This window comes from Saccopteryx bilineata, chromosome 7, assembly GCF_036850765.1.
Source record: "Saccopteryx bilineata isolate mSacBil1 chromosome 7, mSacBil1_pri_phased_curated, whole genome shotgun sequence".
Taxonomy (NCBI): Eukaryota; Metazoa; Chordata; class Mammalia; order Chiroptera; family Emballonuridae; genus Saccopteryx; species Saccopteryx bilineata.
In genome coordinates this window covers 73,379,371-73,404,342 of record NC_089496.1, presented here as the reverse complement: position 1 = coordinate 73,404,342, position 24,972 = coordinate 73,379,371, and the positions used below count along the sequence as shown (strand labels likewise).

At 51.4% G+C, this 24,972-nt stretch overlaps 1 protein-coding gene across 7 annotated transcripts in view; it reads right to left on the bottom strand.

Annotated features, from left to right (window-relative positions):
- Nucleotides 1-23,761, bottom strand: part of ARNT2 (aryl hydrocarbon receptor nuclear translocator 2) — a 106,046-nt gene extending 82,285 nt beyond the window's left edge. For 2 of the 7 annotated variants that reach the window (XM_066239815.1, XM_066239819.1), the window contains exons 1-2: nt 23,277-23,761; nt 440-554 (exon numbers count right to left, since the gene is read on the bottom strand). In XM_066239815.1, the coding sequence (XP_066095912.1) occupies nt 440-554; nt 23,277-23,307 (146 nt within the window). In that variant the 5' untranslated portion in view covers nt 23,308-23,761. The remainder of the gene's footprint in view (nt 1-439; nt 555-23,276) is intronic. The other 5 variants (XM_066239813.1, XM_066239818.1, XM_066239814.1 and 2 more) reach the window with 4 other exon arrangements.
- Between the last annotated feature and the right edge of the window lie 1,211 nt (nt 23,762-24,972).

Sequence of the window (24,972 nt, the reverse complement as noted above, 5' to 3'; positions counted from 1 at the left end):
CTTGAACTGTTCACGCTATCAACACGGCTACAGAGCGGCACACTGCACAAGCCGCCCAGCCTCTAGGTGCCAAGATGCCCAAAGGAGTGATTTCTGCACCCCAGCGAGCAGACTGGCCGCCCCAGAGGAGGGTGGCGGCGCCAGGGGCTCAGGCAGACGGGGGTCCCTCCCCAGGGAGATGGCCTGAGCGAGACACAGCGGGATCCCAGCGCTCATTCTCCCCACAAGGACAGGCAACCAGAGTCCCCAGCTGGGTGCTGAAGCCCAAAATGCTTACAAGCCAATCACACGCACAGTTAGGGACCCTGCAAAAGCTAACCAGGATGCCAACTGCTTAGCTTTCTTTCTACAGAGCAGGGAGAGACCACACTTCCTCGTGAGTCAAGGGTGTTGCTCAACATGTGCGAAGCCCGATTCCCGAACACGCGAGGCTGCTTACCCGGAACGCCGCTTTCCTCCGCGGGCGGGCATGGCCCCAGCCATCCGCACCTGTCCAGTGGCCGCCATGGGCGCGACGGGCAATGTCACCGACCCGGGGATGTCTGAAGCCATTTCTGGAATTCAGCAAAGATGAGAGCTTTTGTCAAGCATAGAAAAGCAAGGAAACTGCCCAATGGCACCAAAAGCACACCTGGGAGGAGAGCCCAGGGGCCGGGGGCCTGGGCTGCCCTGGCCACTGTCACTAGCGTGACTGAGGTAAGCCCTTCCATCTGGGCTCTGCCTCTCTCCTCGGGAAAAGTACATCCCAAGAGGTACACCTGCACTTAGTTCTGGGGGCTAAAAGGAGTTCGCGGAGCTTAGCAGTTTTCATGAGGAACTCCTGTCTCCTGGTCACCTGGAGGCAGATCAGGCACCCAGATGGGCAAGCCCACCAAGAACCCACAGTCAGTCCCCTCGGCAGTGTCCGCAGATGCTCTGCCCTCACCCTGGGCATTTGTGGTCAAGCAGAAAGGCTGTTCCCTAAATTTGGACTCAAACATAGAGCCCTCTGGCCCCTGCGTTCATAGCAAGGACAGTGAGGCCCAGGGGCCGTGACAGCACCACCTCAGGCTGCACGCTGAGCCAGTGATAACGGTGCTACAGCCGGGCCTTGCCAGGAAGAACTGCTAACATAAAGAATAAGACACTCTGGAATTAGATGAAGTACTTCTCCATTACCTTATATGTTTTTTTTCTTTTCTTTTCATTTCAAAGGAGGTGGGGAGAGCGAGACACTGCAACATCGAACTGCTCCTGTATGTGCCCTGACCGGGCAATCTAACCCGCAACCCTGTCATTTTGGGACAATACTCTTAACAGACTGAGCTTACCGGCCAGGGCCGCTATGTTATTTCTTGTAAGCTACACACTTTTGAAAGTTCATGGAGGCAATGTTAATGCAAGCACCCCCAATTTCACAGCAACCGCAGTTAAAGAGTTTCTTTTTCCCGTTGTGTGGAGGGTTTCTCAACGTGGGCACCCTCACTCGGGTCATGACAAGTCAAGGTCAGTACTCGAACAGCCTCTCTGGGTCTGGTCATTGTCCTTGGGAATGATTTCCAGAACGCTGGCCTTTCTTAGCTCAACTCTTACTTGGAGCCGAAAGGAAACAACAGTCTACAGAAACAGTTTTGAAAGAGTCCATGTGGGATAAACACGGGGATCTGGGCCCTTGTGAGTGGAGAGCGGGCCAGGGCTCTCAGACCAGGCAGGGGTTTGATCCCAGATCTCCCCCCGAAAACCAGGGAGGCCTCTAGCTGCTGACCCACAGTTATGCCTGCAGACATTGTATTTAATAAACACATTCTAAGGTCAATTTGAACTATCCCACTCAAAACTTCCGAAGAATTTTACAATACTCATAAACAAAATCTGAACTTAGCTACTCTATGACGTTCACAAAAGTTTGAGAGCAACTACAGCTGGGTGGTTCCTAAATTTTTTATGTATTGGGGTTTTTTTAGAAAGAAAGAGAAAGAAACACTGATTTGTTGTTCCACTTATTCATGCCACCACTGGTTGGTTCTTGTATTTGCCCTGACTGGGGATCGAACCCACCAACTCAGCATTGTCAGGATGACACTCTAACCAACTGAGCTACCCAGCCGGGGCCAGGGTTTTTTGTTTGTTTTTTTAACCAATGTACACATTGAAAATATTCAAGAAAAAATTCCTTAAAGTAATCCTCTGCCCCTTAGATAATTACTGTACTAGACAGCTAGACAGAAATAACCATGATGAACTCATAAACCTATCATCAGCTGCCTTTTGATAAGAAATCTGTATTTTTTCCTGAAATGTAAGCTAAAGCGTGTTAATAAGTTCATTAAGCCCCCAAAAGTCACCCACTTCCCAAAACAAGTCCCACAGAACGTTCTCAAGATGCTACAAGGAAAGAGTTCTGTGGTCAACAAGTCCGCCCTCCTCTTGGGGACTCCAGTGTCCACTAAAAACCTCCTGGGGGTCCTAGGTAAGGAAGTTCCTTAACTCTGATGAACCCGGCCCAGCAGAGGGCTTCAGTGTGGACGCGAGTGAAATTTATTGTCTGCACAGATAATGGACCATGCAACACGTTTAAGTATTTTAGAGCCACTACTTCACGCCAGCCTTTGAGTTAAGGACATTTCAGGCTGGCAGAGATCGGTCACGGATGCAGACCTAGAAAGCTGCCCCGCCCCCCGCACCACCCCATTTCCCTGCAGCTCGGAGGGAGAGGGCCAAGGCAAGGGAATGTGTCGTCAGGAAGAAATGATATTCATCCAGTTTTATTTGGAGAAAACAAAGATAGAGATTGTGTTGTAATATGAGTTAAGAAACCAGGACTATGGGGAAGGGCTGAGGAGCACTGGAAGCCCCGTCCTTTCCTCAGAGGAGGGAAGGGGGACGAAGAGGTTATGTGACAAGCTCAGGTGCCCACGTGGGCCGGGCCAGGCCCAGCCCCCTGTCACATCAGCATCTTACGCTGTCCCCTGGTAAGGAGAGTCCATGATCCTCACCCTGACCCCCTTGCAGCTGAGGGCTGACCACACGTAAAAAGGAGAGGGGTTCTGTTGACAAGAAGACCACCGAGCAAGAACACACCGGTCCCCAAAACAGGTATGAAATTTCCAACCGTCAGAAAACATCTGCTGCGTGGGGCAGTGTCATCTGTGCCCCTCCATCTCACCTTGAGGTCTCCTCACCTCCCATTCTCCCCGCAACCGTCTGTCATCAGACCTTTGTCCCGTCCCCCCATCAGAAAGCTGCCACTGTCACAGAGGTCACTTCCTATGAGGGCAAATAGTCCCTTCTTGGCCCCCACCCTCCCTGTAGGTGCAGCCCCCACTGCCCCATTGCCCCTCCCTCCCACCCGTCTCACAGGCCCTGCCTCCCCAGGCCTCTTGGCCAGCTCCCACTGCACCAGACCTCAGGCGTCTTACAGCTTCCTCTCCTCCATCTAGTCTCTGTGCTGGTGATCTCATCCAGGAACTGGGCATTAATACCATTTCTTTGCTGATTCCCAAACCCAAGCACCAAATCCTACTGTCATCTCCTAAAGGTCTTTCCACCCTCTGGCTTCTGCTGCTGGCCAATCCCAGGGCCTCCCTGCATCCACTACTTCCCTTCCATTCATTCTCACACAGAAGCCAGATCTGACCAGTTGGCCCTTGCTGATGTTCTATGACTACTATTTGCTGTCAGCACAAAGGGGAGTTCCCTGCCATGATCAAACAGCTCTTGTGTGATCAGACTACGGCCCACCTCTCCAGTTTCAGCTGCACTCCCTTGGACACACCACATTCCCTCCCACCCCAGGGCCTTTGCACATGCTATTCCCTGTGGCAATAAAGCTCCCTTCCCTCTCTTCACCAAATTAACTCTTAGTCTATTAGATTCAGGTCAAACATCACTGTCCCAAAGAAGCCTCTCCCTGGCTAGCCCCTTCCCCACCCCATCTAGGGCTGGCTCCCAGTTATCCATTTGTATTGTACCTGTATGTCTGCTCTGAATGAATGAAGGGTACAGCAGTTCAGGAGGAAGATGACAGGGCCTGAATAATAAAGCCGAAAAGAGGACATTCAGGAGGAAAGAGATGATGTCACTGCCTCAAACACACCACGTGTCATCGCCAGAGCTGAAAAGGGAAGACTAAAAATCCTGGTCACCTGATCCTCCCACACTGACACTGCATGGGGCAAAAATATTCTAGAAGAGGAAGAAAAATATGGTTGGGTAGGTTGCATATGAGATCTGCCACACCGTGTGCTTGATCCTGGGGACTGCCGCAGAGCGGAGGCAGGGCACGGACCCCTCCCTCCCTGTTCCTTCAGAGGGCCGCAGCTCACAGGAGCCTCCTGCTAGTTCTGGCTTCATCACTATGGGACTCAGTGTCTCCCTCTGTGCTGCAGGGAAGAAATGGGGCCAATCGGGCTAATTGTGACATTCCTTCCTCCCAGAGAGGTTGCTCTAAAAAAATGGGGCCATTTCAATTACCAGCACACTGGCAAGCTCGAGTTGTGCTAGAAACTGGATAGTCAAGAGGTGAAAGGACCCCATCCTGCTTTTGACAGGTTCAGTCTTCAGTGTGATGGAGACACATGACTGTGTAATTTCATACTGAGAGCTGCGTGCTGTATCAGAGACTGGGAACCACAGAGTTCAGTCTTCAGTGTGATGGAGACACATGACTGTGTAATTTCATACTGAGAGCTGCGTGCTGTATCAGAGACTGGGAACCACAGAGAACATCCGAGAAGGCTTCCTGGAGGAGGCCACCCTGTGCTATCCTAGCAGTGCAGTGCAGAAATGCAATGGGAGGATCCCAGCATGATATTAAAGGTGCTGTTTTCCTAAAGGTATTCCTCAGCTGGCTCCAGGATTTCCGAGTAGACTCCCTTCACGCTCTCTTGTCCACGTCCAGTCACTGGAGCTTTCTGGCCTTTTACCCTCAATGCAACTCAACAAGATCTAGAAGCATCCCCCACCTCAAGTGCCACTCTCTTGTTCAGAGCCCTGCTCAGGGGCCCTGATCACAACCAATGACAAATGCACTGAAATCTCTCCATCCACAGCAGCCCAACCCCAAACGCAAATGTCCCCCTCCCCCCTAGGAAACACAGCTCCCCAGGAGCCACAGGCTCCCCACAAAGTTGCAATGAGGTTTCCAGCTCCTTGTAGCCTCATTACAAGCCGAGGGCTTTGAAAGCTTCACACAACAGGAGACATCCAGCTACGGTGCAGCGCCCAGCTAGGGCGGTCTCACACAGTGGATGCAGACATACTGTGCAGAATTTCTATGACACAGCAGCACTGGCAGCGAGGCGGGGGGACCATGAAACTTGAGGGGACTGAAAGGAGCGGGAGGAAATGAAAACACATATTATCCCCTCACTCTAATCTAAATAAGAAAGACATCCCTTTATCTCCTCACTGGAAAAAAACAATTAATGGCATGCAAACTTTCACATACAATAACATGGAGTGTTTTAAGGATGATTCAAATGAATGGGGGAAAAAGGAAAGGTTCTCTCCGGGTGGGAGGAGAGAAAGAGGCAGGAACCCAACAACCCTCTCTCCTCAAACATTCTCTCCCTTACAACCACTCCTTTTACAGAAAGCCCATCAAATACCACAGCCCTACCTTTCCTGAGAGATTAAAGAGAGATCTTTCTTCCCTGTGACCAACACCTTCTTGGTAGGATCTGTTATCCCCGTAGAAGAACTGTCAGGAACCTCTGGGCGGAAACAAGCTGCATTTGTATTCAGCTCAGAAAATGTCATCACAGATCTGTTTACCTTAACTGTGGACCATGATTCAGCCCTGACAACTGTCTTGCATACTGATCAATTTATTTGCAGCAGAATTTCTAATGTTAACTGCTTAGGCTCTGGAAAATTGGTGACTTGGGTTTTTGGTGCAATCACGATACACATTTGAACTATCTAGATTATCAAAACACTTCAGGGAGCGCTGGGAGAGGAATCGGAATCCTCCCGACGTGCACGGGAGGGAGGGCCCCTTCCCCCGGGAAGGAAAGCAGGGTACAGGGCTCCCCAGGGCTCTCCGCGGGGTAGCTCTCTGTAGCACAGTGTGCAGAAAAACCATTAGATGGAGGGCCAGGGACTCTGACCAGGTCCTTGCTAGACTTTAACTGGCTGTGTCATCTGTATAGCAGGCTGGGCTCTGTGTGTGTGGGGGGGTCTCTGCAGGGCAGGAGATGGCAGACATGGGGAGGAGCAAGAGGCCAGGTCCTGATTCCACCAGCCGGTGCCTCCAGCCTGGACACTGAGCTACCCCAGCAGGTCAGGCAATAGGGAACTGGAACCAGAGGCCACCCACCTCAGTGAACAACGCTGGCTTCGACAGAGCCCTGGCTCCCAGGCCCGAGTGGGCACGTGCGGTGTCCTCTGGAACATGGGCACTACACCGGAGCCCACTACGGTGCTAGCACCGAACTCCCACTCCTTTCAAAGCCCCGGCACCCCGGCACTGAACTGAATAAAAAGGGTAAGAAAACACAGAGCCTGTAAGAAGATGGGCAACCAGCTGTTCCAGCAGAAGAAGGGAGAGAGGCTCCTGCTGAGGTGACGAACCCGGGGCAGGACAAGCATGAACTCCACACTCGACCTGGCCCCTCTGAGAGAGATGACAAAGAGGCCAACACAGCTAAGCAGGCAGTGGGCCATGCCCTCACCACCTGCCTCCTGCCCGAGTCAAAGCCACCACCAGCCAGAGACCGTCGGAGCAACGTGGGTTCCTTCAACCACACAGATGACAGGCCGGGACCCCGGGGCTGGGAGGCGCGGGGTCTGTCCGGCCTCACCGCCTACGGCTTCACGATCAGAAGCCCACCGGCAGCAGGGCGGACCTCGCAGGAGAACGTGCTGGTGTGGGCTGCTGGTGGGAGAGCGAGCGGCGGGCTCAGAGCTCTAACTTTCCACCTTTAAAAATACAAAAGAGGGGACAGAGGATGGTAAAGAGTGAACGCGACACTGAGGAGAACCTGCTGATGAGACAAAACGCGTTTGCTTGGGAGAGTCCTGCGGCAGCAGGGAGGAAACGCCGCCCCGCGAGCGCCCTCCTCGGACAGGGGAGGCCGGCTCTTGGTTACTCCAGAGACCAGACTGGCGGTGAAGGAGTGAAGAGTAGGAAAGAAATGAATGACTCAGAGGCATGTCGTTGGTCCAAATACAGTTTGAAGTTGAGCAGGAACCAAATAAACGAAAATATCTGACATGAAGAGAAAAGCCAATAAATTATGGAAAACCCACAGTGATGAGACTCACTGGGCCATTAAATAACACCATTTCATAGAATAACATTACAGGAAAATGCTGAGGGCAAATGGACAGAGCAAGACACGAAATCCCGGACATGAAAGTCACGTGCAGGTCTATCTTCCTCTGGGATCTGTCCAAGTCCAGCTGTAGCCACAGTACATGCCCCAGAGCGCACGTGTGGCCTCGTCCGACACGCTGCGGAACACCTATTTCAAGATTGTTTCTGCTGCTCTTCTACTGTGTGCAAATGGAACCTCAATAAAACTGATTTTGAAATTCTTTTTTATAAGATAGTTTCTTGGCCCCCTTGGACTGTATGATCACACTGGACACCATCATACCTACACCTATAGAATGTCAATGGCAACTCCACAAATCAGATGTGCCACATGATTGCTCTTCCTGCTCAAGTCTCAATGTTCCCTTTCCAACGTGAACACGCATTCTGGATGAGGTCGGATTGAAAACTTCCTTCTGTGCATAATAGGTCTCAATTCACCCAATCAGTGATCCACTAATATAAACAGATTATTGTGGGAGTGCAATCTGAGATAAGCCATGGCCATACAGCAAAAGCTATTACTTGTATGTGCAAAACAAATTATTAAGAAGTTTCATATATCTAAATGTCAAAGGAAGTGGGGAAATGATACAAATATTAAGAGAGAATTCATGAGCTTGCTACCTCTAGGAAGATCATTATATCCTTTTTGAACCAAGATGTGTACAGAACCATAAACAATAATACCAAGCAGAATAAAAGAGATTATCAGAGTATGTTGCAGTTAATATTTTGGTGGCATTCTTTGTGATACCGGCATTTGTAAAAATAACTCACTGGGATTAAATTTTTTTTTTATTTCTGTTTAGGCAAAGCAACTTGCAAGAGAAAGTCTTATTGACAAGTTTTCCTAGGTTTACCAGGATGAATTAATAACCCACTTGGTTGACTCTGCTACCTCAAACACCCACAGGGGAAACTCCGTGACTGAGTATGAGATGAGCTACAGTAAACCACCAGGATGGTGCCAGCCCCTCTTCTCTGGCCTCAGCTGGCTCCTCTGTGCCTGGTACCTGGGAAGTGCTGGGTGACTGCAGGGACATGAAGGCAGAGGAAGGCAGGAGGAGGTCCCGACCAGGCTGGGTCTCTGCCCAGCAGCACCTAGTGGAAGACAGTCCCCTCTCTGGAGGGACGCGAGCCTTGGCTCCCCACCGGCCGCTCGCACCAAGCAGTCATGAGACGGGAGGAGAGACACAGGGTCGCCTCAGGAGGAACAAACATGCACGTTCTTCTGGCTGTCATCCTTTGCCCCCACCTCCAAGCGGGTGGCATGGTCCCCCCACCTTGAATAACTACCTTTGCAGTATTTCTTTGCTAGACTCTCCCCTCCTTCATCTCTTACTTTATCTCGTGGAGGAGCTAACAATAGCCCGCATCTATGCTATTACATATCACATTGACATTGTGATTTGTAACACAAGTACAAATCACAAGAATCTTCTCCACCAGCCCCAGACGGAGCTAGGCAAATCACATATCTTTTCTCTTTCATCCATGTGCCCCACAGATGGTATTCTTGTCTTTTTCTTTTTTTTTTTTTCTCCAGTTCTAAACAGTACTTAACTCCATCAAGCCCGGTACACAGACTCGGGAACCTGATTATGGATAGGACCCTAAGATTATCTTGTAAAACGCATTGAAATAGCAACTTTCATGGAAGACAGTGGCAGAGAAACGAACCCATTAGGATTTCACACTAACAGCCATTTAGGGAGCCATCCTTGCAGAATGGGGATGTCTCATTAATACCTGGTTCACGTCTCCCCAGGACAGTGGAAAGAGGAGGCACCAGGATGAGAATGGGGGTCTCAGCTCAGCACTCACCCCTGCTGACCATCTAAGCCTCCATTTTCTCATCTGTGAAATGGGGCTACTAAGCCCAACCATCAGGAAGACAGTGAGTTCATGAGCCCAGGAGCCCTGAACCAGGTGAGTGGGCAGAGGATTGCTTAGCTGCCTCTGTGGATCTGAAGGGTGGCCCAGGGACCAGCGGCATTAGCGTCACCTGGGAACGTGTCAGAAATGCAAGTCTCAGTCCCCTCAAGAACACCTGCTGAAGGAGCCTCTGGGACACACAGCCCTCCTGGTTATTCTGATGCAGGTGAGGTTTCACCAGCTGAACTACCTGTATGAGGGCGCCACCTGGTGGTAAGCAGGCCTAACAGACTTGTCTGTTCCCACCCTGGGTGACCTAGGGAAGAAGCTGCTCTTCAGATAAATGCAGGAAGCACAGACCGTGCCATTCTTTCTAACCAGTGCATTCCCAGCACCAAGGACCGTAAGTAATGAAGGGCAGATAGGTGGTAAATATTTGTTGAGTGGATGGATGGATGGATGGATGGAGTCAAATAAATGATTCTGAACAGAGAAGGCACATGTCCTCACTCCAATGCTGTCCAGTCTTGGGAAGTAGCCTGAGGCCCAATGGGTCAGCTAAAGAGGGAGGAGATGGGGCACTAAGCTGTCATCTGAGAGGCAGGGTCCAGGCATCCAGCACAGTGCCCGAGATCGCAGCAGACCTAGGCCATCAATGGTGACCCACTTGGTCTGTCCAGAGCAGCGGTTCTCAACCTGTGGGTCACGACCCCGGTGGGGTCGCCTAAAGCCATCGGAAAATACATAATGCATATCAGGTATTTACATTCTGGATCATAACTGTAGCAAAGTTACAGTTATGAAGTAGCCACCAAAATTATTTTTTGGTTTGGGGTCACCACAACATGAGGAACTGTATTGCGGGGTCACAGCATTAGAAAGGTTGAGAACCACTGGTCCAGAGGATAAGGAGGATCTGGGATGGGGAACTGTCCTTGGGTGATGGGACCCTTCCCTCCCTCTCTGCCAGTGAGGACAGGAGACAGAGGACTGAGTGGGGACAGGGCATCATGGCCTCTACCCAGGGCAGGACCGGTGCAGAAAGCCTAATGAATGGGGACGGGTGGTGAGGAGGGTCACAACAGGGCAGGAGGAAGCAGCCTGCACGAGCAGGGTGGGGGAGGGGGCTCCCCAGAGCTGTGAGGAGGGCCAGCGAGCTACCTGCAGTGCGCTGCTGGCATTCCCGGTGAGCAACTCACCCAAAAACTTTCGATCTGTATGTCAGGAAAGTTGGTAATTCACCACTTCAACTCCCTATTGGCTTTATTAAAGATATGATCATCCTTACATACCTGGATTATAACTATTTTATTTATCAAATGAAGTTGATGTTTAGTTTTTTTGTTGTTGTTGATGTTTATTTTTTTTATTCATTTTAGAGAGGAGAGGGAGAGACAGAGAGAGAGAAAGAGAGAGAGAGACAGAGAGAGGAGAGACAGAGAGAGAGAAGGGGGAGGCGCTGGAAGCATCAACTCCCATATGTGCCTTGACCAGGCAAACCCATATGTTTAGTTTAGGAAAGTGTTAGCTTTACCATCTTTAAAAAACAAAAATCCCTTGGAACCTGTACTTGACAAAGAACATCTGAGCTACCTCTTTGTGAGTGGGTCTCCACCTTTTACACTTGGGGACGGGTGAAAATAGATTTCAGGATCGCTAAGGCAGAAATCACCCTGAGCATAAGCGAGTTCAACTAAAATCACTGAGTCTATAATCTTCATACAACACCAGGGTGGTTAACTCTTTCGCGGACCGGCCCACAGACCGGTGGTTGAAAAACACTGCTAAACATGAAGTACTGAACACAGGGAGAGGTTACCAGCATCTGGGGACGGGTCCTGAAATCACACCACCTCCCTTTAGCCGGGTCGGCACAGGACCCTGACCTCACTGACTGAGACGCTCGCTCCTAAGTAACGGCTGCTAGAAGCGGTCTTGTGGTCAACATCACTTTTGTGGTGTGTTTGACAAAAAGATAGAAAATTTAAAAGCACAGTCCCCATGTAATCGTGAGGCAACATCAAAAAACAAAAAAGGAAACCAACTGAGAGGCGTGAAGGGATTCAGAGGCACCAACCTCCAGTTATAAAATAAGTACAGCACAGGGAATGGAGTCAATAATATCACAATGACTGCACAGTGGTCGGTGAGGACTAGACTTACCGTGGTGATCACACTGCAAGACAGGTAAATGTCACACCCACTGTGTTGTACACCTGAAACTAATATACTGTGCATGTCAGCTATACTTCAATTAAAACCAAACTGAGAGATACTCTACAAAATGACTGGCCTAGACTTGGCAAAAATGCTAAGGCCATAAAAGAAAAATAAAAAGACCAAGAAATTATTTCAGAATTAAGAGGGTTTAAAGAGGCATCACAACTAAATGTAATTTGCAGTCGTGGATTAAACCTAGAGGCATTAAAAAAAAAGGAAAAAAAAAGTGGTTTTGGCTCTGAGAATAATTGATACTATGTTATTTATGCTCACTTCCTGATTTGGGTCATGAATTGCAGTTTTGTAGGAGAATGTACTTATTCTGAGGAAACACACAGCAAAGTGTTTAGAATGAACGGGGGCATCGTGTGCACCACTCATCCTCCGTCCGTCCCGAGAAGAAAGCTGGCGGCATGGGTAAAAGGTGCATGCGCTCGGGTTAACACTTGGGAACCTGGATGACAGGTCCACAGGAGAGCTTTCTACGTTCTTGCCACTCTTCTGTAAGCCTGAGATTACTTCAGCATAAAAAGTTACCAAGAACAAAATAATAACCTTGTGGCAGACAAACCTCTTCATTGGTTTGCGGTTTGGAGACTCACCGTCCAACTCATTCACTCCTTCAATAGATTTTTTAAGATTTTATTTACTCATTTTAAAGAGGGGAAAGAGAGAGAGAGAAGGGGGGAGGAGCAGGAAGCATCAACTCCCATATGTGCCTTGACCAGGCAAGCCCAGGGTTTCGAACTGGCAACCTCAGTGTTCTAGGTCAATGCTTTATCCACTGCGCCCCACAGGTCAGGACTCAATAGATACTTACTAAGCACTAGTGATGAGCCAGGCACTGCTGAAGGTACTGGGGATACCACAGTGAAAATAAACGTCCCAGCTCGAGGAGAGATGCAGTAGCTCAGAGGCTGTTGGTCCCATCTCACTGGGATGTCTTGAACGCAAAGATGCCTTAAACTCAACATGTCCAAGACCAAACTCATCACAATCTTTCCACCACTTCCTCTCAAATCCTCCCACAACCCAGACCTCATCAGTGTTCGGTCTTGGCACTGTAATCCCCGTGACTGAGTCGCGGACTGTGCCACTGCGCCTCCCATTTACCAAGTGCAAGCTCTCAGCTGGCTGCACTGGCTTTACCTCCTAACCAGCTCAGGGACTCCTGTTCTTCTCTCTGTGCCCACTGGCCGTGCCTGGCTGGCCTCACACAGCAGCCAGAGAGCTTTTCCAAACCCGCCTCCCCTCACATCACACTCCTGCTTCCAACACTTCAATGGAGTCCTGTTGCATTTGGAAACAAAGACTCCTTTCTTCCATAACACTTACTCGGAGGATACCCTCACACACGTGATTATTTAGTAAATGGCTGACTCTCCAGCCACACAGCAAGCGCCCTGAAAGCAGAAACCCCGCCTGGCTTTGCACACCACTGTGCACACAGTCGGCATTCAATTAATATTTGTTTAATTAGGTGGATAAGCAATTAAAATAATTAATGTCTGGCTTGGGCCAATGAATGGAGTGGTGCCACTCACTGCCACAGGGACCGAGGGGGAGGAGGAAGAGCAGGAGGCGTGGCTTTGCAGAATCTGTGGGACACGGACGGGGCAGGGGTGTGGGGGGACACACATGTGCCCGGCAGCAGCTGGAGATGGGGAGCCATGTTTTGTGAGGCTGACTTGTCCTGAAATGCGCTGTAGGACCTGAACCATTCCTTCTGCACCCTTGCTCTGCCTATCAGAAAGAACTGGTGGGGGTCTACACTGTTGTCCTCTCTATAGCAGTCATCTGCATAAAGTTGTCCCCACACTGCCTGCATCACACACTGGCTGAACCCACCTATCGACTCATCTACTCAGCATCCTCCTAGCCCCCAGCACTGAGCACGGCAGCTTTGTCAGGACGGTGGGCCCAGGGGGTGCTCAGGAAGGGTGGCTGAACTCAATCAGAAGTTCTCTGGTGTGAAACAGTTTCAGAAAAGGAGAACGCAGCTGTGAGCCTTGATCACATTCATTCATTTTATTCTTTGCGGGACTTGTAATCCATCAAGCATAGCAAATGATGGCAAATGATTCCAGACTCGGCCTCATTTCAAACTGCTGATGTGAAAGAAACATCAGCGCTGCTCTAAAAATAATAATAAAAAAGAACTCACAGTTCTATCACATCCAAATGAACTTCCATCACGGATATCATAATTATCTGTAAAGTCTCATCTTGTTTTTATTTTATTTTATATTTTATTTATTTTTTAATGAGAGAGAGAGAGGGAGCGAGGGAGGGAGGAAGAGAGGGACAGACAAGGACAGAGAGAAAGGAAAGGACAGAGATGAGAAGCATCAATTCTTCGTTGCGGCACCTTAGTTGTTGACCAAGGAGTTCAAGCCGAGCCAGGGACCTTGGGCGCAAGCCAGCGACCTTTAGGCTCAAACCAGCGACCATGAGGTCATGTCTATGATCCTACATTCAAGCCGGCGACCTTGGGGTCGTGTCTATGATCCCACACTCAAGCTGGCAACCCCGTGCTCAAACTGCTGAGCCTGTGCCGCTCAAGCCGGATGAACCTGCACTCAAGCGGGCAACCTCGGGGTTTCGAACCTGGGTCCTCAGCATCCTGAGTCAGTGTTCTATCCACTATGCCACTACCTGGTCAGGCAAGTCTCATCTTGTTTTTAAAGCCACCAGGTGGCTTTCTGAAGTGGTTGATGGTCAAGGGGGTCACCCCTTCATTCTCTGCCAGCCACCCACCCCAGAGAGCTCCTGTCTAGCTGCCACAACCCAGAGGTCAAGAAGTCCTCATCCCGCAGACCGGGGCCCTAGTGATGCCAGGGCGGAGGAGTCTGTGGTGGGGCTGCAGTGTGCACGGAGCTGCTCAGCAGCAACCCTGCCGCTGTCTCCACCTCCAAGAGGCCACCCACCTGCGCCAGGTTCTCAGGTGCTCTGCCTCCGACTCAGCGGTTTCCCCAAGGTAAGAAAGAAAGCACCTTCTGGGTGTAGCTATGAACACAAGACAGTGAGGCCTAACTTAACTTTGGACTTCCTGTTGCCTCAGAGTCTGGGCCTCCCTTCAGTTACTTATCAATTTCAGTGGCTTTTTCCTTAAATGCTGTGAGGGCAGGCTGGCCCACCAGGCAAACACAGGCAGGAAGTGGCCTTATTCAACAGGCAGAGAGACTCTGAAGGCCAGACTGGGTCACTGCGGGGTCCCAAGGAGTGTCTGGTATATGAAGATGACCCTTCTCTCCTGGGGCCCCGCCTCAGCTCCCACCAGGCCCTCCGCTGAGCCCTGGTCCTCCTCATGGAGGCCCTGGGCCTACCCACTGAGCTTGGTTTCAGCGCCAGCCAACTCCCCTGGACTCTCCTCCCCACCTGTACACGCACCCCGAACCCTCCCCAGATGCTCTACACCTGAGTCTGTCCTTTGTCACCTGAGCCTGGAGTGCCCCTGCCACGGCACTCTGCTTTCAGAGCTGTGGGAGAGAGGCAGGGCCCACATGACCAAAAGCAGACCCACCCTCCTGGCACTGCGTCTGAGGCAGGAATAACCACCATCGCCTGTCTGTGGCCACAGAACGCAGGCATGAAGTACTACAGCCCTGGGGGCTGGTCAACCCAGTGCTCCGCTTGGAAATGTGTCCTCGGTCCAAGGAGGATGTGTGCACAATAGACAGAGGTCCAAGGTGTCTGGGGCAGTCAGTGGCACCTGCAGTTGGGAACCACATGCATGGGGTGAGCTGGTAAGGGAGGGCGGAGGGACAACCATGGGTGCATACAGAGCCCGGCACAAAGGGAGGAACGTCTGGGCTCGTGCCCTTGTCACCTTGTCACCTACTTACACACTGGGGACGCCAGGTAACTGAAGCCTCCAGACTCACTTCTGTAGAAAGTAACATAAAGGCACGTAAACCCACCTGACTGTTCAACTCCACTTCTGGGAAGTTACAGTAAGGAGGAAAATCACCTAATTACATATTTTCATACAAGCATGTTCACTACAATGTTGTGTATAATTCCGACAAATGGAAAAGTATCCGAAATGTGACATGCCCAAACAGAAAAGCCTGAGTCAGTAACTATGACAATGACTGTGAAACAGAGACAGTCACCCTGGGAGGACCCATTGTTACTATTAATGAAGGGAAAAGACATAAAATATGTTCAGAACATTCTAGACATGTAGACAAATTTTAGTAACAATGTATGTAAAAATGTTAACAGTTGATGGTAGAACTAGCAGTTTTGCATATTTCCAAGTTTTCTTATAGTCAATGTGTGTTTTTTCCTGTTGTGTTCAGGGGGAAAGAGGTTACCGGGAGGAAGAAGCAGGGGCTGAGAGACCCCGAGCTCTGCCGGGTGGCTCTCACGACACAAGCAACGCAGGACAGATGCCCTGTGTTTCATCCCATACACAAAAGCAGGAGCTACCTACTTGGACACACTGTTGCTTGTTGGTGGATTTGCCTGGAAAATGGTCAAGAATGCAAGCCAAGACAGAAGGGAACGGAAGGAGTGGACGGGGAAGGAGGGACAGGGGAGCTAGTAACCCTTCCAAGAACGGGCCCCCAGCAAAAGTGAAAGCCCTCAAGTGAGAAGCAGCTTGACTGCGAGGAGGAAACCATTTTTAGTCACTGAACAAAAAGGTCCGTGGGGTGAACGAGCCCCACAGCCTGCCCAGCATCAGCTCCTACCAGCTTCTGCGTGAATACCTCACCCCTCCCCACACAGCGTCTTCTGGTACTGGGCAACTCTGCTGGCCCTTCCTTTCTCACACTACAGCCCAGCAAAGTTCTGACACGTATAGTATATACACACACATACATGCATGCACACACAGAGAACTGAGTGACAGACATGCAGAAATGATCGTGCTATGCATCTGAGTGAATCTTAGCAAAGACTGACAATAAAGCCGTAATGGCGTCGGCATCCGGCTCTCTGAGATCTCACTGTCCCCCAGGAAACCTGGTGAGAGGCCGGTAGCATCCTCTTCATGTATTTCTCCAGCTCAGACCCCTGCAGCCCACATGGCCCGCTGCCTTCCTGCCGGCCCCTCCTCCACGTCTCACAGGCAAACACCTAGCTGTCCCGGGCTGAAGCCCCCGGCACACCCCCCTGGCCACGTGTGCCTCCTTGTCTACCCATCCCCTCCAACCACCCGGTGTCAGGACAGAAAGCTGGGCCTACTTACTCTTTCTTCTCCTGACACCCTCTCTGCACCCCCTGCCATGGAAGTCCTGATGGTTCTACCCCCAAAAAAAGAGTGCTGCGTGGGACTGTGCAGGAGGTGTCTTGCCCACTTGCAAGAAAGGACAAGGATGCAACTGGTGCCCCTGGAGCCATTCAGCATGGCATCCCAGCGCCGAAATATACTTCAGCTCCGTTTACTTCTCCCCATCTCCGCTGCCCCCTCCAGCCACGTCAGCAACACGTCACCGGGGTCCTGCTTCTCCTCTTGCTTCCTTCCAACCTGCTCCCCAAACTGCAGCCAGAGGGAGCATCATCACTTTCAGATGGGACCACCTCTCTGCAGCGCTCAAGACCCCTCAGGAGCTCTCCATCGCTCTTGGAATTAAACCTGTACCCCTACCCAAGCCCCTGGCCTCTGAGAGCAGGCTCTGCCCACACCTCAGCTCCTACACTGCCTTCCCCTTGCTCAACGTGCCCCACCCACTCAGGCAGTTCCTGGTCCCTGGAACCACCTGGCTCTCCCCAACCTCTGGGCCCTCCTGGACGTTGTTCCCTGCGTGTGGAATGCTGCTCCTCGCATGTTCCTCTCCATTCCTCAGACCTCTACTTTATTAAAGGCTGCCTCCTCAAAGGGGCCTTCATTTCTTCATAGCATTTACACATCTTATAGCTAACATATTGGTGTGATCTATATATATATATATTTTGAGAGAGACAGAGAGAGGGACAGGTAGGGACAGACAGACAGGAAGGGAGTGAGATGAAAAGCATCAATTCTTCATTGAGGCACCTTAGTTGTTCATTGATTGCTTTCTCATATGTGTCTTGACCACAGGGCTACACAGCAGACCGAGTGACCCCTCCTTGCTCAAGCCAGTGACCTTGGGCTTCAAGCCAGTGACCTTTGGACTCAAACCAGCAACCATGGGGTCATGTCTATGATCCCACACTCAAGCCAGCAATCTTGGGGTTTCAAACCTGGGTCCTCCACGTCCCAGTCGACCTCTATCCACTGCGCCACTGCCTGGACAGGTTGGTATGATTTCTTACGATTATTTGCGCCACTAGGCTGCAAGCAGCCTCGTGGCAGGGGCTGGATTTCTTTTCCTCACCACACTATCTCCAGAACCTCGCTCAGTAGCTGACCCCACAGTAGTTGCTCAATAAACAATGGCTGCCCTGGCCGGTTGTTTATTGGCTCAGCGGTAGAGCGTCGGCCTAGCGTGCGGAGGACCCGGGTTCGATTCCCGGCCAGGGCACACAGGAGAAGCGCCCAATTGCTTCTCCACCCCTCCGCCGCGCTTTCCTCTCTGTCTCTCTCTTCCCCTCCCGCAGCCAAGGCTCCATTGGAGCAAAGATGGCCCGGGGAATGGGGATGGCTCTGTGGCCTCTGCCTCAGGCGCTAGAGTGGCTCTGGTTGCAACATGGCGACGCCCAGGATGGGCAGAACATCGCCCCCTGGTGGGCAGAGCGTCGCCCCTGGTGGGCGTGCCGGGTGGATCCCTGTTGGGCGCATGCGGGAGTCTGTCTGACTGTCTCTCCCTGTTTCCAGCTTCAGAAAAATGAAAAAACAACAACAACAACAACAACAACAATGGCTAAGGAACAAATAAAACCTTTTTTCAGATATCATTCTTTTCTTTTGGCAGAAGCCAAAAGGTTCACCATTGGGCTCCCTGGCACATGCCTAAAGGGAAAATTTTATAGTTTTTTATTGAAAAGGAGACCAACTGTTTTAGATACAGGTGATCAGGCAGCAAAGTTGACTTTTTTTCTTAAAGTGCAGTATTTTACTGACTCTAAATGCACATTTTTTTGTTGTTTTTTCTGGCTTCCCTGAAATGGAGGCGCATTTTATAATTTGATAGTACGGCAGAGTTGCCTCAGCAGCAGTTTTTCTGAGAAATGTGTTTTGTGTTGGATGGCTTGTAAGTTCCGTGAAATGCGGTGTGTGAGGAAACTGGACCTGTGTGTTCAGCTGGGGTGGATGTTCCATCTCCACTCCAAGCAGTGCTGCCTAGGGGCCCTTGTGAGCACAGCGAGCATCTTTCCAAAGCTCCAAACCCAGCCTATGTTCTGGGGTGGCCATCTGGGTCCCCAAGTGCACCGGGGTCCTCAAACTTGCACAGTCTGCCCACACAGCCCCGGCGTGAAATGGCCCTTCCTAAATTTTTACAGGCCAAACGCTCTCTCTTCAGAAGCTGCCTCCTGCAAAGGTTCCCTCTGGGTCCCTGCCACCATATACACACACTCAGTCAATGTTCATTCATTCCACCTTCTGTTACAAAGTCAGTGCACTGACGCCTCCTGCTAGACTCCAATCTCCCTGAGGACAAGGCACATTCTTTCCCCTCTTCTCGCTGCCTACCCGTCCTGCACAGTGCTTGGTACCTCAAAGGTGCTCAGTATTTGCTGAACTGACCCAAATGTCCCTCCATCTAAGGCAATGTGCCCAGAGAACCTCCCTGTCCTATACAACCAATTCCAAATCAAAGTGCCAAAAAACAGAAAAGTCTAATAGCTAGAAACTGTAAAGTAGAAATTCTAAATCTCTTAAAACATACCTTTGAATTCTTTAAAATATGCAAGCCTAGTTAATTACTCAGCAAGTACTCCTTTCAGAGAACGCCTAGATAACACAAAATTCCTAATGGCCAGTGGTCTGAAGTGCCTGATCCCCTCACGCATGAATCACAAAAGCCTGAGGTAGCCCGGGCACTGGAAACTCCATCGTCCCCTCGTCCCCTCCCGTGCTGTCACTCCAGCTGCAGACACTCCCGCACACATCGACTCTCAAGTTCAAACCTTCAGCATTTCATGTCAGTCAGAAATGCTTACAGTTCACCCCAAAAGGAGGTGAAATAAGTAACACAGACTCAGAACAGGAAATGTTGGCAACTCCATTCTCTAGTCCAGAGCAGTGTTGTTCTTTTTCTTTTTCTTTTTTTTCTTTTTTTTTTTGTATTTTTCTGAAGCTGGAAACGGGGAGGCAATCAGACAGACTCCCGCATGCGCCCAACCGGGATCCACCCGGCACGCCCACCAGGGGGCGATGCTCTGCCCATCTGGGGCTTCGCTCTGTTGCAACCAGAGCCACTCTAGCACCTGAGGCAGAGGCCATGGAGCCATCCTCAGCGCCCGGGAAGAGAGAGACAGAGAGGAAGGAGAGGGGGAGGGGTGGAGAAGCCAATGGCCGCTTCTCCTGTGTGCCCTGGCCGGGAATCGAACCCGGGACTCTCACACACCAGGCCAACGCTCAACCACTGAGCCAACTGGCAAGGGCCCAGAGCAGTGTTTTTCAATTGCCAGCCTGCCAGAAATCTCGTGCCGGTCTGCGAAAGAGTTGACCGCCCTGATGTTGTATGAAGAATCATCGGGCCATTGGGTCTACCTTCATACAGCATCAGGGCGGTCAACTCTTTCGCGGACCAGCACAAGATTTCTGGCAGACCGGCAATTGAAAAACACTGGTCTAGAACAGTGGTCCCCAACCCCCGGGCTGCAGACCGGTACCGGTCTGTGGGCCATTTGGTACCAGTCCATAGAGAAAGAATAAATAACATACATTATTTCCGTCTTATTTATATTTAAGTCTGAACGATGTTTTATTTTTTAAAAATGACCAGATTCCCTCTGTTACATCCGTCAAAGACTCACTCTTGACGCTTGTCTTAGTCACGTGATACATTTATCCGTCTCACCCTAAAGGCCGGTCCGTGGCCCAAAAAAGGTTGGGGACCACTGGTCTAGAAGACATATATGGTCCCCGACAAGAGAGAACTGAGAAAATCAGCCCCTACGACAGTATCAGTGACCAATGTACCTGGAAGGAGGGAGGTGTCAGAGACCCAGGAGATGGGACCCAGTCCCAGGACCCTGTGGCAGGTGCCATGAGGAAAACATCTGGGAGCCAAGCCCTTCTTTTTCCAAATTGCCTCTCCTTCCCCAGGGTAAGCAGTGGGATCCTAAACTAAGACCCAAACAGGGACCCAGAAGGGGCAGATTAGGTGTAAACCTGGCTCACATCAGCTGAATAACGCGAGAGTGTGACGACTCCAATTTCATGTGTCCTTAGCGAGACCCAGAGTGCCGGTGTGTGACAGGCAGTAGGGGAAGAAGGGACCAGTGGGTGGGGTGGGGTGAAGAGATGACAGGCTGTGACCTTTGTACCTAGCACAGAATCATCACAGAAACAAATCTTGGTGCCTCTCTGTCCATTTGCCTGTGTTTACCAAGCTCTCGTTCTCTGTAAGGAAACATCTGGGGAGAGAGGAGGCCACGCTCACAGAGGCAATCACATCGTGGCCTCAGGTGACAAGCTTGGGTGCTCTGACCGCAGCTGAATCTGAAATCTCTCTCAGGTTCAAACCTGTAGCCATGTCCCTTGAGACCCTACCATTTCCCCCAAGAAGTGAGAGATTCCTATGGGGCGAGATCCGAGTGTGACCGCAGGGGACTGGTCAAAGAGAAGATGATGGACAAGAGAAAAGGTGACGACACCTCAAGGATCTCCACTGGAGGAGCTGTCACCAAGCTCAAGATCTCTGGTACCTCTGCCAACGGAGAAAAGACACAGACATCAGTGCCTATCAATCAGGCTGGGTGTTTACCAATAAATAAAAAGAATCTCAGCCCTGGCTGGTTGGCTCAATGGATAGAGCATTAGCCCGGCGTGTGGAAGACCCAGGTTCAATCCCTGGTCAAGGCACACATGAGAAGTGACTATCTGCTTCTCTGCCCCTCCCTCTCCTCTTCTCTCTCTCTTCTCTCACAGCCAGTGGCTCAACTGGTTCTAGCATTGGCCCCAGGCACTGAGAATAGCTTGGCTGATTCAAACATCAGCTCCAGACCAGGGCTGCTGGTGGAGCCTGGCCAGGGAACATGCCAGAGTCTATCTCTCTATCTCACCTCCTCTCACTTAAAGACTTAAAGAAAACAAACAAACAAACAAACAAACAAAAAACAATCCCACCCTGCACTGTACTGCTCAGGTCTCCCACAGTACCACCAAGCCAGTAGCCACTCAATATTTATTCTGTAGTTCACAGGACAACCAAGTGGACAAAATGGTTTTGAACAGGTGGAATGGTGTATATATGTATACATGTTATGGAAACTCTCTGACTTGATTCCTATTTCCAAGATAAGCCTGTACTGGACTAAAATATCTTCAATTAAGTTGCTTTACTTTTTCTTAATGCCACAACACTTAAATCTAACTTTTTTTTTTATTAATTTTTAAGCAGCTAAACAGGTTGAAATTGTAGGCTGGTGTCAAATGCAAACCGGCACAGCTGTGCTTTCAAACCTGTCATGCTCCAACTCGGTGTTCTAGACAGGGAGCCCCTACTCTGTTCTCACAACATTCATTTCCGTTATGGAAGCTTCTTCCTTGGAACCACTCAGGCGCCTCACCTCTGTGCCTCCCTGGACACCTCACTTCCGTGCCGCTGTTGACACCCCACCTTTGTGTTTCCATGAACACCTCACCTCTGTGCTCCCTTGGGCTCCCCCTTAACCTTTGCCCCCAATCTCAGCAGTACCACATCTGAACTTCTCCACCGCCCCTGGTACTGTCCTTTCTGTTCCACGTAGGGCCGCTAGGTCTCACCTGCCTCTGGTCTTCCTTACCTACACACTGCTGACAAGGTCATCTTCCAGAACCACGTTCCTGTGCCTTCCTGTTCAATACCACTGAGGATGCTTCCAGGGTCCGTCAAAGCCCTCTGCAGCCAGGCCACAGCCACACAAGTCCGTGGAACCCAGCTGTTCCCTCTCCTCTCCCCAGTGCCCCAACCCCTCCCTGACATCCCTGCTCAGAGCAGGTCCATCTGCATTTTCCTGTCCCTTCCACCTGCAAGTCCCCTCAGCCCTGGCTCCCTATATTCACACCTTCCCTTTCTTTCAAGCCCAGTTCTAACAGGTGCAGTCTCCAAAGCCTCCCCCACCACTCTGGCTGAAATGGATCCTTCACTCATAACTCTCTGGACCACGCTGTTCACCCCGCCCCGCCCCACGCTGAGGGCTGGCCTGCACACTCCTCAGGGACCCGGTACCAGCCATGCCCACAGCAGTCACCGCACAGCATTCAAAACTTTGGATCAGTCAGCCTAGGTGTCCTCCTCCCATTCTCCGTCCCCTTTCGGCATTTCCCAAATGAAAAGGGATTTCCGGGGATAACTGCAAAACAGGTGGTTATTTCCACCCGCTCACGACCTCCTTCCATTCTCGAAGTCTGCGGGAACGAAGCGGTGATCACAGACCTGTGGATCCGAGGCCAGGCGCCCAGGAGGCCGAGGGTGTGACTCGGCAGCCGGGACGCTGCGCGCTCGGGTCTGTGCGCACGGAAGACGGGGACACACAGCGGCGGGTAGTGAGGGCGCCGAGGACCGGGAGGGCGGACGGGGAGAATGGGGCCGCCCTGCTGGGTCCCAACTCCAAACTTTCCCTCGCCCGGCGCCTCCCCGCGTCCGCGCACTCGAGGGCAGAGGCTGGGGCCCGAAACGAACTCCTGGGCGGGGAAGGAGGTGGCATTTTCCGAGCTTGCAGGGTCCGGGTACGCGAGGCCGGGTCGCCGCCCGGAACGGGCGGCGGTGGGGATGGAGACGCGGTGCCCGAGCCGAGGCTCCGCGCGGTGACAGCCGCCCCGCGCCGCCCGGCTCCGCGCTCCGGCCCCGCTACTCACCCGGAGGGTTGACGGCCGCTGGGGTGGCCATGTCGCGGGAGGACGCGGAGGCCCTGCGCGCGGAGCCCGGGCGGGCGCGGCCGGCGCGCCACACAAAGGCTGGCAGCTCCCCGGCCTCGCGCCGCCGCCTCGCCGGGTCCCGCCTTTGTCGCGCGCCGGGGGGCGCCGGTCCGGCCGTAGCACCGCGAGACTTGGAGCCGCGGGCAGCGGGCCCCCAGCGCTGGGGGCCGGGCTGCGGGGAGGCGCAGGTGCTGCGCGCGGGACCACGGCGCCCCCTCGCGCACGCGCTGCTCAGCCCACCACACGCCCACGCCAGGGGGTTGGGTCCCGGATTCACTGGGGCGCTGTCCCCCGCCTGCGTCCGGGGCGTATCGTGGGGGCTCGCCCTGAGGATGCGCTCACTGCCCCTCCGGGCCCGCGGCTCCAGGCGGGATCCCTAAGGCCCCGGGCGCCTGAGACCAGCCCGCACAGGCAGCGGCCCGGGACCTGGGGGAAGGCACTCAGCTGCTCTCTCCTCGCTTTGGGGACTGCCATGGACTATATACTTGTTGCAACTGCCTTATTAACACAACTAAATTTAAAATTTAATAGATTGTAGCCCTGGCTGGGTAGCTCAGTTAGTTAGAGCGTCGACCTCATGCCAAGGTTGTGGGTTTGATTTACAGTCTGGGCACACACAAGAATCAACCAGTGAATGCATAAATAAGTGGAATAACAAATCAGCGTTTCTTTCTCCTCTCTTTCAATCTCTCTCTCCTCTCTCTGTCTCTCTCAAATCAACTAATTTTTAAAAAAAATAAAAGACATGTAAAATGGTTTTATCTGCAAATTCTGCTAATGTTGGCCTGCAGAGAGCTTGGAGGGGGGTGTTTTTCTGCCAGACACAGGAATCTTTTTAAGAAATCATGACTCTTAGGCAGAAAACATCAAACATCACCACAGTGGGTATCCCAAGAAGGTTACCTGGAAGAATGAGTACATCCCAGATGGATCCCAGAAGGACAAGATGGCCCCTAATGTAAACCTTCATATAAAAACATCAGGCTGTCATAAATCCTTCCAAAGAAGCATTTTGAGGGGTAGAAACACAAAGCTTGGGATGTATTTTCAAATAAGCATTGTCTTTGGGCAGCATTTGTCATTATTGATCTGACTAATGGGCGCTTAATGATATTCATTTCTTTATTGATTGGACAGACTGTGTACCACGCACAAAACTAGGTGTTGGGAGACCAGGAAAAGAAAATTACTGGCTCAGCCCTCCCTGGGCTTCTAGTCTGGGGGTGGGGAGGAGAAGAGCCAAATATGGAACTTGCACTGAAGAAGCACACAGCTGCCTTAGGGCACTGTAGTCACTGCTGAATGATTGAGGGCAGAGAGCTGGCATGATCAGGGGAAATGAGCACTAGGCTTTGAAGAAATAAACAGGATGTTGAGAGGTGGAAAATGACACTTAAGTAAAGACTAAGGCATGTGTGTATCCAGCAATAGGATTGGCCAGGCCTAGATAGATGAGAGATTGAGACAGATCAACTCAGACATCATGGACTTATTTATATCTGAGGTGGATGCAATCTTAGCTCAATACAAAAGGGCATATGCATTGGCCTTTGAAGCAGAGTGTGGGCTTTTTGCTCTGTCACTCACTCTATTGCCCCTGGAGCCGTGTTATACCTCTTCAGTCTCACTTTCCCCG